Genomic DNA, 13,576 nt, shown 5'->3' with positions numbered 1-13,576 from the left:
TAAAAAGTTATCAAACTTAAAGGATAATTTTCTCAATGTATTCAGCAGGTAAACTCCAGCATTAGTTTTCATTTACATTAACTGCCTGAATTATTAAATCAGTCTGTTCCACCCCATGTCACTGATATGGTGGTGGTTGTTGCTCTCGCTCTCTCTCTATCTCTCTCTTTCATTCCCTTCCTTTCCCCTCTCCTCTCTCTCATTCCCTCCCTTTCCCCTTTCCTCTCTCATTTCCTCCCTTTCCCCTCTCCTCTCTCTCATTTCCTCCCTTTCCCCTCTCCTCTCTATTCCTTCCCTTTCCCTTCTCTCTCATTCTCTCTTTCCCCTCTCCTCTCTCATTCTCTCTTTCCCCTCTCCTCTCTCATTCCCTCTTTCCCCCTCTCCTCTCTCATTCCCTCCATTTCCCCTCTCATTCCCTCCCTTTCCCTTCTCTCATTCACTCCCTTTCCCCTCTCTCATTCCCTCCCTTTCCCCTCTCCTCTCATTCCCTCCCTCCCTCATTAGTAATCTTTTTTATTCTCCTTTTGAATGTTCTCTTATTTATCTTGTACTGCATAGTAGTTAATAGGCCCAAATACTTTTGGTTCCATAGTTACTACAGAAGCTCAACATCTTAATACTGAAATTCAGAACATACAGTACTATTTATTTTGTAAAGCACATCAAACTCAACCACCAGTCTTCACAATTCAAGTAAGCTTAGGTGCTGGTGATTACCTTCCATTAATCAGGTGCTGTATCACTCCAATGGGGTTGTTGTTTCCCCGTGAAAATATTAATAGTCCTCAATTCTCAGAATTTACCTCATATTAATTCCCGGTATGGGTGGAAACATTGGGTGTGTTTCCTTACACATGCTATCCCTGTTCACCTAGTAGCAAGTTGGTACCTGGGTGTTAGTCAACTGGTGTGGGTTGCATCCTAGGGGACAAGATTAACCTAAGTTGCCTGAAATGCTAGGTCTGTATAAGTTGTATCAAATAATTGTAGAAATGAAGACATTTATTATTATTACTTCATCAGCAATCCACTAAACCATTATTAATTTCCTGCAAACACTAATAAATTGTTAAATTCCAACTCTTCCCCACAAATCTCTGACCTGGGAAAAACTACATTATCTTGAGAGGAACTAACCTGAAACCATGCCAAAAATGAAAATACTGCCAGAATCCAAAACCGTCTCTGGTAAACCCTTGTCCGGCTATCCTTATCTGCACAGCTGTATCCTGAAAAAGCACATTTCTCTGTCATCACAAAGCAAGTAATATACATGTCTACTCTTTACGTAGTACGTACATACATTCCTGGCCCATAGCACATAAAATGAATGGGCATAAAGCATACCCAATGTAACATATAAAACATAAGAGATTCATTCTGAGACTTTGCAAATTCTTAGTTTCTTGACTAATAATAACCAAAAAAAATCAGTATACCACACATACACCAAATGGTCATTTTCTTTCAATACACCAACCATCTTCCACTAAGGTAGGGTGGCCCCCCAAAAGAGGGAAAACACATTCACCATCTCTCATTCAATCCTTGTTTTGTCAGAGGCACACTAATGTCACAGTCTGGATAACCCTTCGAACTGCAATATCCTCACCCATTCTTTAGAGTGCAGGCATTGCATTACCCACCTTCCGGACTCAAGTCTGGCTAACCAGTTTCTCTGAATTCCTTCATAAATGTAACCTTCCTCACACTGCAACTGCATGTCAGATCACTTAAACCACTTACATATACTTACTCATATCTAATGCACTCACATATGCCTGTCAAGATGTTCAAGCCCCCAGCACTCAAAAACCTCCTGTACTCCTTACCCCAAACTTTCCTGGGACAACTACTACTCTCCTCTCCACTAGTCATCCTCTTTTGCTCCATACTTTCTAAGAGGCCAAACCACCTCAACAACCCCTCTGACTTATATTTTTGGTAATCCTTCAACTTCTAATCTCCACACCCTGAATACTCTGCATAATATTCACACCAAACATCTTCCCTTAATACAAATTCTGGCACACCAAGAAAAGCCTGTAGTACCTGGTCATAAATCAAGTCCCCAGACATCACAGATGTATTTATTTATTTTAATCAGTGGAAGCACTAAACTCATAAACAGAATGTTTATTTAGGCATGAGTATACATAAGTACAATTATCATACATAGCATAAATTATGGTGTCCCATTGCCTGGAAGACAATGCTTGTGCCTCACACACTGAGTGCCAGCAGTTCAATCCCCTGCTGGGTGGAAACACTGAGTGTGTTTCCTTACATCTGCTGTAACTGTTCACCTAGCAGTAAGCAGGCGTCCCATAGCTCGATCACTAGCACACTCAGCTCACACACTGAGGTCCGGGGTTCGAATCTCCTCCGGTACGGCTGGAAAACATTAGGGACATGTTTCCATAAGACACCTGCTGTCCCTGTCCCTGTTCACCCATCAGTTTAAAATGGGTACCTGGGTGTTAGACGACTGGTGTGGGTCGCATCCTGGGACAAAACTAACCTAATTTGCCCGAGATGCTCAGCATAACAAGTGGTTTTCTATATAGTAGTATGTCATTGATGTCAGCAATGCCTGTATTCCTTGTACATGTACTTGTAGTAAATAAAGATATTATTATTATTATTATTATTATTATTATTATACCTGGGTGTTAGTCAACTGGTGTGGGTCGCATCCTGGGGGACAAAACTGAAGGACCACAATGGAAATAAGACAGATAGTCTCTCGATGATGCACCGACTCTCTTGGGTTATCCTTGGTTGCTAACGTTCTGGGTTAAAAATCCAAAATCTTATCTAACCTAGGATAACCCAGAAAAAATGTCAAAAGTGACTTACTTATACTAGGGTCCTTGACATAGCAAACTGGTGTCTTAAGAAATCACTGAGTTATCTACACTGGTACAGTAATAATAATAGTATAGCATTGTAGTTTTATAAAATGTAGGAATACTTACGAGATTTAGTAAATGTTGCAACATTCCTTCTTATTATCTCCACTATTTTCTCAGTGTACTTATTACTACAACATGATGTGTAAATATAGTTTAAGTGCAGTGTATGGAAGAAAAATTTTACTCTGTCCAGTAGATCTCGACATATACTAAGACGGCAGTTCCTCCACCACCATCGTTTCAAGTTTTTTGGGCAGTTTTCCATCTTTGTCTATGCTGTGAAACGTATTATTATTATTATAATCAAGGGGGAAGCGCTAAACCCGGAGGATTATACAGCGCCTGGGGGGGATGTGGAAGGCATTCGGGCTTAATTCAGGGAACTGGAGCACAGATCCAATTCCCTAAATCAAGAGCCCCTCACCAACATTGCTGTGAAACGTAGATTCATAAATAACTTTCTTTTTGTGAGCGATGAGCAAAGTTGGAGAATATGAAGAACCACTGTCAGCTGTGTCGAGTTCAACCTCCCAACATCCAGGATGGTGGCCCGGTGGTCTGGTGGCTAAAGCTCCCGCTTCACACACGGAGGGCCCGGGTTCGATTCCCGGCGGGTGGAAATTCCGACACGTTTCCTTACACCTATTGTCCTGTTCACCTAGCAGCAAATAGGTACCTGGGTGTTAGTCGACTGGTGTGGGTCGCATCCTGGGGGACAAGATTAAGGACCCCAATGGAAATAAGTTAGACAGTCCTCGATGACGCACTGACTTTCTTGGGTTATCCTGGGTGGCTAACCCTCCGGGGTTAAAAATCCGAACAAAATCTTATCTTATCTCTCTCAAAAACAAGCGCTAAGCCCATATGGGTAGCAGCCAGGAAAGATATATTGCCCAAATCTGGACAAAAAGAGGAAAATGGGACAAGCTTCCCAAAATATAAAGGGAACAAATGTTCACCCTGAGTGAAGATAAGTAACCAGCTTCCTCCACAAATATTTGAGTTAACCAAACTCGTGTGGTTGTTCCGCCACTGCAGCGTCCAGCTGGCGACAAAAGATTAAGGGCAACAGCCCAAATAGGTTTAAGGGTGATGTCAGGAAGGTTCAAGGCAGAGCAAGACGTCCACACACCACTAAGACCCAGACACTAATCTCAGCTTCCTGGATTTAAACATCAACAACAACAAATGGTGGTGTTGGGGTATTAAGGGCCACTACAGTTTACGCCTTAATGAACCCTACTGACCAGTTTCTGGGGAATAGTAAGTTTATTCATATTCATCCACATGGTTTATTTGGACATAATACATAATGTACAATGAATTATAGTAGTTGGATGTACATGCCAAAAGCCAATTGTATGCAAAGCATTATGGGCAGGCTTAAAATTAACTTAAAATTAACAAGCAATAAAAGGTTCAGTGGTAAAAAACAGCAAACAATTTACAATATGGAGTACAATTGAGTATTTAAAACAATAAAATTTGAATATTTCGATATTGAAGCATTATAGTTGTACAAATTTGTCGCATTACAATGTATAACAAACAAGATGACCAGTTTATTATATGTTGTCTTGAAGTTTTAAGATTTAATTGGAAGAATTATTGGTAATTATTGAGTGTTGATTATTTAGTCCTGAGCGAGTAAGTGGTTTTTTTAAAAGAGTCTTAAACTGATTTTCAGGCCGGGTTACTTTATTATGTTCTGGTAATGAATTCCAGATTTTGGGGCCCTTTATGTGCATAGAGTTTTTACACAGTGTGATATGGACACGAGGTACATCAAAAAGAGATCTGTGTCTTGTGTTATGGTCATGTGTCCTGTTAAGGTTGGTGAGGAGAAGTTTGAATGGAGGGTTTATATTTGCGTGTATTGTTCTGTATATGTAGTAGGCACATGAATTAGTATGGATGTTCTTAATGGTGAGCAAATTTAGACTTTTGAATAGAGGTGGAGTATGCTGTCGCGAGTGGGAATTTGTTATCAGTCTGATTGCAGGTATAGGTGCACATAAATACATAAATACCTAAAGTCGGTTCCTGACCAGCCGGGCTGTGGCTCGTACGTTGGTTTGCGTGCAGCCAGCAGCAACAGCCTGGTTGATCAGGCTCTGATCCACCAGGAGGCCTGGTCACAGACCGGGCCGCGGGGGCGTTGATCCCCGGAACTCTCTCCAGGTAAACTCCAGGTACATAAATTATCATACATAGCAGCATATGTGTATATTACCCTAGGATAACCCAAAAAATCAGGCAAAGCGACTTATTTCTACTGGGGTCCTTGTTACGGAACAGTGCCCAACGTTGGGTGGGAATTGGGAAGTAAATAATTAAGTTTATTCAGGTATAGGTACGCATAAATAGTTACATAAATTATCATACATAACAGTATGTGTAGATTATCGAGGATAACTTAGAAAAAGGTCAAAGTGAAAGGAATAGACATTTACATTATGTATGATAAGTGTGTTTAAATGTACCTGTACCTACATTATTATTATTATTATTATTATTATTATTATTATTATTATTATTATTATTATAATCAAAAAGAAGCCAGGTGCAGCCGACACCAAAATACCGGACAGAACCAGACATCCACACTCCTCCAGAGTCAGCAACGACGTACAAACCAACAGAGGGAATACTGGAATCATCGCTTATCTCTATAACCAACAATTTCAACCAGAACAACGGCTTCTATAACATAGCTGAACCACTCGCCAAGAAACTTCTTCATCGCTATCCCACATAAGGTCTACTCACAACTTGTCCAATACCCCTGCCAAGCTACCCAAGACTCCATATTATCTCCACCCGGTAGATCATCAGCTGCAGCATTCTCCACCTGACCTCAACATTCTGAACATGACTATAAATACTCCCGTACCTTCCACCCCAGGTAGATCTGTGTGTGACTTGAAAAAGCCCACTGTGTGGGTGAAACGTTGTCAATAAAGGATCACATTATACTGCATATGTGTTTATATTTCCACAGAGGGAAGGAACTGATGGGTCCATAGATCAATTGCCCCGCAGGCTGTGCATGGAATGAGGACATTTGTCAAGGGTGCTTATTATTATTATTATTATAATTAAGGGGAAGCGCTAAACCCGTAGGATTATACAGCGCCTGTGGGGGGATGTGGAAGGTATTCAGGCTTAATTCAGGGAACTGGAGCACAGATCCAATTCCCTGAATCAAGAGCCCCTAACCAGCATTAAGGAGCCTTCCTTGAGGGGCCAATGGTGCTTAGAACCATACGTAGTGGTGTCCGGGTTGTTAAGGGCCCAACCTTCCAGCTCCTTGGAATTAGAAAGCTTCTAGTGACGTAAAGACACCTCCATGCAAACCTTACCTGGAGTTTACCTGGAGAGAGTTCCGGGGGTCAACGCCCCCGCGGCCCGGTCTGTGACCAGGCCTCCTGGTGGATCAGAGCCTGATCAACCAGGCTGTTGCTGCTGGCTGCACGCAAACCAACGTACGAGCCACATCCCGGCTGGTCAGGAACCGACTTTAGGTGCTTGTCCAGTGCCAGCTTGAAGACTGCCAGGGGTCTGTTGGTAATCCCCCTTATGTATGCTGGGAGGCAGTTGAACAGTCTCGGGCCCCTGACACTTATTGTATGGTCTCTTAACGTGCTAGTGACACCCCTGCTTTTCATTGGGGGGATGTTGCATCGTCTGCCAAGTCTTTTGCTTTCGTAGCGAGTGATTTTCGTGTGCAAGTTCGGTACTAGTCCCTCTAGGATTTTCCAGGTGTATATAATCATGTATCTCTCCCACCTGCGTTCCAGGGAATACAGGTTCAGGAACCTCAAGCGCTCCCAGTAATTGAGGTGTTTTATCTCCGTTATGCACGCCGTGAAGGTTCTCTGTACATTTTCTAGGTCAGCAATTTCACCTGCCTTGAAAGGTGCTGTTAGTGTGCAGCAATATTCCAGCCTAGATAGAACAAGTGACCTGAAGAGTGTCATCATGGGCTTGGCCTCCCTAGTTTTGAAGGTTCTCATTATCCATCCTGTCATTTTTCTAGCAGATGCGATTGATACAATGTTATGGTCCTTGAAGGTGAGATCCTCCGACATGATCACTCCCAGGATATGGCAAAACACCTCATTACAAAAATAACTCGCACATAAGGAATGAAACTTATAAAGTGGCTTCGGGCCGAAACATGCTGTTTTTTTTTTTTTTTGTGTGTGTGAATTGTATTAAGGGCCACTGATACCTTTCGCCTTATAGTCCTGCTTTCCGATGTCAGAGAAAGAAGTCTTACCCTTGGCTCTCATAAGCCCAACAACAACAAGTCTTACCCAAAGAGGGAAGATAACAGGAAAGGGATAAGATAAGGAAACTAGTATTCATTTTGCAGACAAACAGGAACTTAATGGTACCAATTAGGTCACGTTAACTGTTGATTCCCTTTCCTAATACCCAGCAGAGCAGGGCACCTATACTTCTACCGGAGTCAGTGACCGGATTCCCACTAAAACTAAAAATACCCGTAGAGCAATGTGAGGCTGATAAGTGATGTCCCAGTCGTTAACTTACCCAGCAGACAGAATAAGAATGAGACATGCAACATATGAGAATCTTTATTGAGGGAATGTTTTGCCATACACTGGCTTCATCAGTCCTATACAAAGAAGAATGGTGAACATCAGGAAGTAATCAGTCCCTCGTGCACTGACCAAATACATGTAGTTTTATTTATTTATTAAAGTTTCAGTTGAGGATGGTTACTTAAGCATTAATATTTTAGCTAGATAATCTGGTCATTTTATTTAACATTTTCTCTTTCTTCAGTTTATTTTGTTCTGTTTCTTTACTTTTTTTATTTGTGTTTTCTTTCCCCTAATCCTCCACTTTCTGTTTCTTCTTCCCCTCCTACAACTTTTTTAAGTACATCCTTCTTTCTCTTGTACCTCCTCTCTCTTCTTTGCTTAACAGTCTGTTATTTACTTTCTGTTAATGAAGCCTTATCACCAGAAGCCTTATCACTAAACATCTGTAATAATACACACCTGATAACATACCTGGTACCACACCCATCACAACACACATGATTATGTATACACCTGCTACCACATTACAGTTAAGCCAAGATAATAAAGCCAGGGACAGGGAAGAGGATGCTAGGAACACTGTTCCAAGATGGAAAGCAACTTCAGTTAGGTTACACTCCAATGCACCTTCACACAACAGTATACATTTGCATTTTTGTAATGCTGTATGGCTTCTATTAGAATATTTGTTGTACCCAAATGGTAGATGAAAATGCTAATGGTGGATTCGTATATTCACAGTGCTTCATTGTGTTCTCTGGCCAGTATTAGACAAGAAAATTAGCGGTCTGCCTACCAGATGCGCACACATACATTTACACCACCTGGCCAGTAACTGGATAGGTGAAGGTGAGGTCATACCCTCACCTCTTCAGGAAAGAAATCACTGATAAACCATGGAATTCCTATTTCCCACAGCACATTTTATAAAACAAGTCAGATTACCTCTAGGAGGTTGTAGGATAAACATTCTAGATTGTTCTACATCAAATCAGATTCATTCTCAAGTACAGTACATATAATGCTCCAGCATCAGGATTCATGTGTCACAGCACAAGCGAACACCAGCACATGTGTGACACCAAACATACCTCTCCATTACACCCTACTACACACTTGTCATAGCACAAGTGAACACCACCACACAAATGACACCAAACACCTGTCCATCACACACCCTACTACATGCCTGTCACAGCACAGGAGAACACCAACACATAACACCAGACACACCTCTCCATCACATACCCTACTACACACCTGTCAGATCCATAGTGAAGATAGATTGCTGATGAATACAACAGGTGTGGCTGAAGGAACACAGTACGACAGGTATGACTTTAAAAATACAATACCAGCCTGCAAAAAATAAGAATAAACAATAGATTTAATGTGGTGCAAGACAACAGTAGGTGGTACAGGATAACTACGTGGTGCAAGACAACAGTAGGTGGTACAGGATAACAGTACGTGGTGCAAGACAACAGTAGGTGGTACAGGATAACAGTAAAGGGTGCAAGACAACAGTAGGTGGTACAAGACAAAAGAAGGTGGTACAAGACAACAGTAGGTGGTACAAGACAACAGAAGGTGGTGCAAGACAACAGTAGGTGGTACAAGACAACAATAGGTGGTGCAAGACAACAGAAGGTGGTACAAGGCAACAGTAGGTGGTACAAGACAACAATAGGTGGTACAAGACAACAGAAGGTGGTGCAAGACAACAGTAGGTGGTACAAGACAACAATAGGTGGTACAAGACAACAGAAGGTGGTACAAGGCAACAGTAGGTGGTACAAGACAACAGAAGGTGGTGCAAGACAACAGTAGGTGGTACAAGACAACAATAGGTGGTACAAGACAACAGAAGGTGGTACAAGGCAACAGTAGGTGGTACAAGACAACAGAAGGTGGTGCAAGACAACAGAAGGTGGTACAAGACAACAGTAGGTGGTACAAGACAACAGTAGGTGGTACAGGACAATACGTGGTGCAAGACAACAGAAGGTGGTACAAGACAACAGAAGGTGGTACAAGACAACAATAGGTGATGCAGGACAACAATAGGTGGTGCAAGATAACAGTAGGTGGTACAGGACAACAGAAGGTGGTACAAGACAATACAAGGTGGTGCAAGACAACAGAAGGTGGTAAAGACAACAGTAGGTGGTACAGGACAACAATAGGTGGTGCAAGATAACAGTAGGTGGTACAGGACAATAGTAGGTGGTACAGGACAACAGAAGGTGGTACAAGACAACAGTAGGTGGTGCAAGACAACAGAAGGTGGTGCAAGACAACAGAAGGTGGTACAAGACAACAATAGGTGATACAGGACAATAGTAGGTGGTACAGGACAATAGTAGGTGGTACAGGACAACAGAAGGTGGTACAAGACAACAGTAGGTGGTGCAAGACAACAGAAGGTGGTACAAGACAATACAAGGTGGTGCAAGACAACAGAAGGTGGTGCAAGATAACAGTAGGTGGTACAGGACAATAGTAGGTGGTACAGGACAACAGAAGGTGGTACAAGACAATACAAGGTGGTGCAAGACAACAGAAGGTGGTGCAAGATAACAGTAGGTGGTACAGGACAATAGTAGGTGGTACAGGACAACAGAAGGTGGTACAAGACAACAGTAGGTGGTGCAAGACAACAATAGGCGGTGCAAGACAACAGTAGGCAGTGCAAGACAACAGTAGGTGGTGCAAAACAACAGTAGGTGGTACAGGACAACAGTAGGTGGTGCATGACAACAGTAGGTGGCACATGACAACAGTAGGTGGTACAGGATAACAGGACGTGGTGCAAGACAACAGAAGGTGGTACAAGACAACAGTAGGTGGAGCAAGACAACAGAAGGTGGTACAACAGTAGGTGGTACAGGATAACAGGACGTGGTGCAAGACAACAGAAGGTGGTACAAGACAACAGTAGGTGGTACAGGATAACAGTACGTGGTGCAAGACAACAGAAGGTGGTACAAGACAACAGTAGGTGGTACAAGACAACAGTAGGTGGTACAGGACAACAGTAGGTGGTACAGGACAACAGTAGGTGGTGCAAGACAACAGTAGGTGGTGCAAGACAACAGTAGGTGGTGCAAGACAACAGTAGGTGGTACAGGACAACAGTAGGTGGTACAGGACAACAGTAGGTGGTACAGGACAATAGTAGGTGGTGCAAGACAACAGTAGGTGGTGCAAGACAACAGTAGGTGGTGCAAGGCAACAGTAGGTGGTGCAAGGCAACAGTAGGTGGTACAGGACAACAGTAGGTGGTACTGGACAACAGTAGGTCGTGCAAGACAACAGTAGGTGGTACAGGACAATAGTAGGTGATGCAAGACAACAGTAGGTGGTGCAAGATAACAGTAGGTGGTGCAAGATAACACAAGGTGGTACAAGACAACAGTAGGTGGTACAGGGGAACAGTAGGTGGTACAGGACAACAGAAGGTGGTACAAGACAACAGTAGGTGGTGCAAGACAATAGTAAGTTGTGCAAGACAACAGTAGGTAGTGCAAGACAACAGTAGGTGGTGCAAGACAACAATAGGTGGTACAAGACAAGAGTAGGTGGTAAGAATAAGATATATTCTATGGGTACTGAGTATAGCCCAGCTCCCACCTTCTATCTTCAACCAACCACTGAATGCACCTTCAAGAGTACTGGTTCACTTAGGAACAATAAAGCTACCACTTAATTGTCTCAAGTTTTTTCAGGCCACTTCAGTAATATCCATTGAACCACAACTAAAGTAGAACACTCCATTATTATTTCAATAACTTAGTATACCCATTTAAGTGGAGTACCACTTAAACAATTATTAATAGTAAGTCAATCAGTTCTCAAAGTTGAAGTTTGCTCTAAGAGTAAAAATCTATACTCACTTGGCTGCTGGATGAACATAAACCAGAGGTTACTATTAACCTTAATCAACACCAAGGATATCAGACACAGTTTAGGAAGGGCCAGGAGCTAAATCTCAACCCTGTACATACTACGGACCTTTAGATTATTGTATGTTTTGTGTGTGCAATAAAATGAAGAAAATAACTGAATTGACCCCCCTGCAAAACATAACTTGGTGCACACAATCCAGTGAGTACAATGCAGTGAGTACAGTGCAGTGAGTATGGAGATAAAAGAATATCCAGCTGGAAGAACCCCTAATGCTTGGTAAACTCCAAGACTTCACTTTTATTCACCTGATCTGGTCAGCTGCACCTCTCCTACAAGCCTCACTCTGCCTATACAGGACAGTCCTGCATATACAGCACCTTCTGTTTGATGTTCCCTTTTCTTTGGCTTCAAATTGAGCCACTTTTCATTATGTTCCACCCACTGACAGGTGAAACAATGGCTTAATTGAAAGGCAACAAAAAAATGTGGAACACCAAGAAGAGTTGCTGTACAGTATATGCAGAGCCCTCCTGTATAAACTAACATTTACCCTCTCTATGGTCTTAAAAAACTTGGTCTTCAAGGGAAAATTGTCTCACTGAAGTGTCCATCTTGCCTTGTGTTTTTGGTTTACAACTTTCAGTATTTTATGCTAATTATGTTTAGATTCAGTGTTGATAATGGTTCAGTATTCATTCATTCTTTATTATGCTTGGCAATATCAAGTACTTTTTCATGTTGTGTTTACTTATTTTTTCTGTTATCTCAGTTTCCTCCCATGCAGGACTCTTTTTCATTCCTTTACTGCTTGAAAAACTTCATTAAAGAAAAAGAAAAAGCAGAGATACAAAAAGAAATTAAAACCATAGAAAATAATGAGGAAATGGATAAGACTCCTGCTGTAAAATGGTGTGAAACCTTCAGCTACATACTCTGTATGCTGGTTACTGTAGCAGTGACCTCTCTTCCTGCCTGCTCTCCCTGCAACAGAACACAGTGACCTCCCTCCCTGCAACAAGCCACATTTACCTCCCTGCCTGCTCTCTCTGCAACAGACCTCACATACCTCCCTGCCTGCCTGCTCTCTCTGCAACAGACCACTTACCTCCCTGCCTGCCTGCTCTCCCTGCATCAGAACACAGTGACCTCCCTCCCTGCAACAAGCCACATTTACCTCCCTGCCTGCTCTCTCTGCAACAGACCTCACATACCTCCCTGCCTGCCTGCTCTCTCTGCAACAGACCACTTACCTCCCTGCCTGCCTGCTCTCCCTGCATCAGAACACAGTGACCTCCCTCCCTGCAACAAGCCACACTTACCTCCCTGCCTGCTCTCTCTACAACAGACCACGCATACCTCCCTGCCTGCCTGCTCTCTCTGCAACAGACCACTTACCTCCCTGCCTGCCTGCTCAGCTGACACTGAGCCACTACCAAATCCTGATGATCAAGATTAATCTCTCTCAATCACCTGCCTCCTGCTCTGACTGCCACCTGGCACCAACACACTCCAAATATACCATATAAAACACTTCTGAGTCACTGGGAAATCTAACATCAGACATGTCAGTGAAGAAGCTGTATGTAGATTATCTTCTGTCACCTGATAGGTCAATTATTTGATACTGGTGAAAGTTAAAGGAGGAAGTGAAGAAAAACTTAATACATACATTAAAAAAGTACCAAACCTGGAAGTGAAAGAGAGAATGAGAATGAGAAAATGAGAGACAGTAGGAGACTTTTAAAGTCCACACCGAGGCTATCTGCTGAAAAAAAAAGTCTACTACTATCTTGATAAAGAACTTCCCACTATTATCTAGATGGTTAGGGGAAGGATAGTAAACCAAAAGGCTCTCTTCCCTACCCTCCAGCCACTGTCCCCTCAAGGGAGGTTCCTTGATGCTGGTGAGAGGCTCTTGATCTAGGGAATTGGATCTGTGCTCCAGTTCCCTGAATTGAGCCTGAATACCTTCCATTTACCCCCCCTCGCATGCGCTGTACAATTCTATGGGTTTAGCGCTTCCCCATGATTATAATAATCATATAATAATAATCCAGCCACTGTCGGCATGAAACAAGGAAAATCATATCACCTGCCTCCTTGGAGTCTACCTGGAGTGTGTTTCAAAAATCAGTGCCCCAGGAGCCAGGTCCCAGACCAGGCCTCCTGGTGGACCAGGGC

The 13,576-nt window shown here is 42.7% G+C and overlaps 1 protein-coding gene across 1 annotated transcript in view; it reads right to left on the bottom strand.

The window, feature by feature from the left end:
* Positions 1-12,473, bottom strand: part of LOC128697997 (solute carrier family 49 member 4 homolog) — a 36,731-nt gene extending 24,258 nt beyond the window's left edge. Inside the window, exons 1-3 of the mRNA XM_053789982.2 lie at positions 12,462-12,473; positions 8,747-8,845; positions 1,138-1,229 (exon numbers count right to left, since the gene is read on the bottom strand). Coding sequence (XP_053645957.1) covers positions 1,138-1,229; positions 8,747-8,759 — 105 coding nt within the window. The 5' untranslated portion in view covers positions 8,760-8,845; positions 12,462-12,473. The remainder of the gene's footprint in view (positions 1-1,137; positions 1,230-8,746; positions 8,846-12,461) is intronic.
* Positions 12,474-13,576: the final 1,103 nt, after the last annotated feature.

Source organism: Cherax quadricarinatus, chromosome 58 (assembly GCF_038502225.1).
Source record: "Cherax quadricarinatus isolate ZL_2023a chromosome 58, ASM3850222v1, whole genome shotgun sequence".
NCBI classification, from domain to species: domain Eukaryota; kingdom Metazoa; phylum Arthropoda; class Malacostraca; order Decapoda; family Parastacidae; genus Cherax; species Cherax quadricarinatus.
Note: the sequence above shows the minus strand (reverse complement) of the source record. Positions and strands in the feature narration are given on the sequence as shown.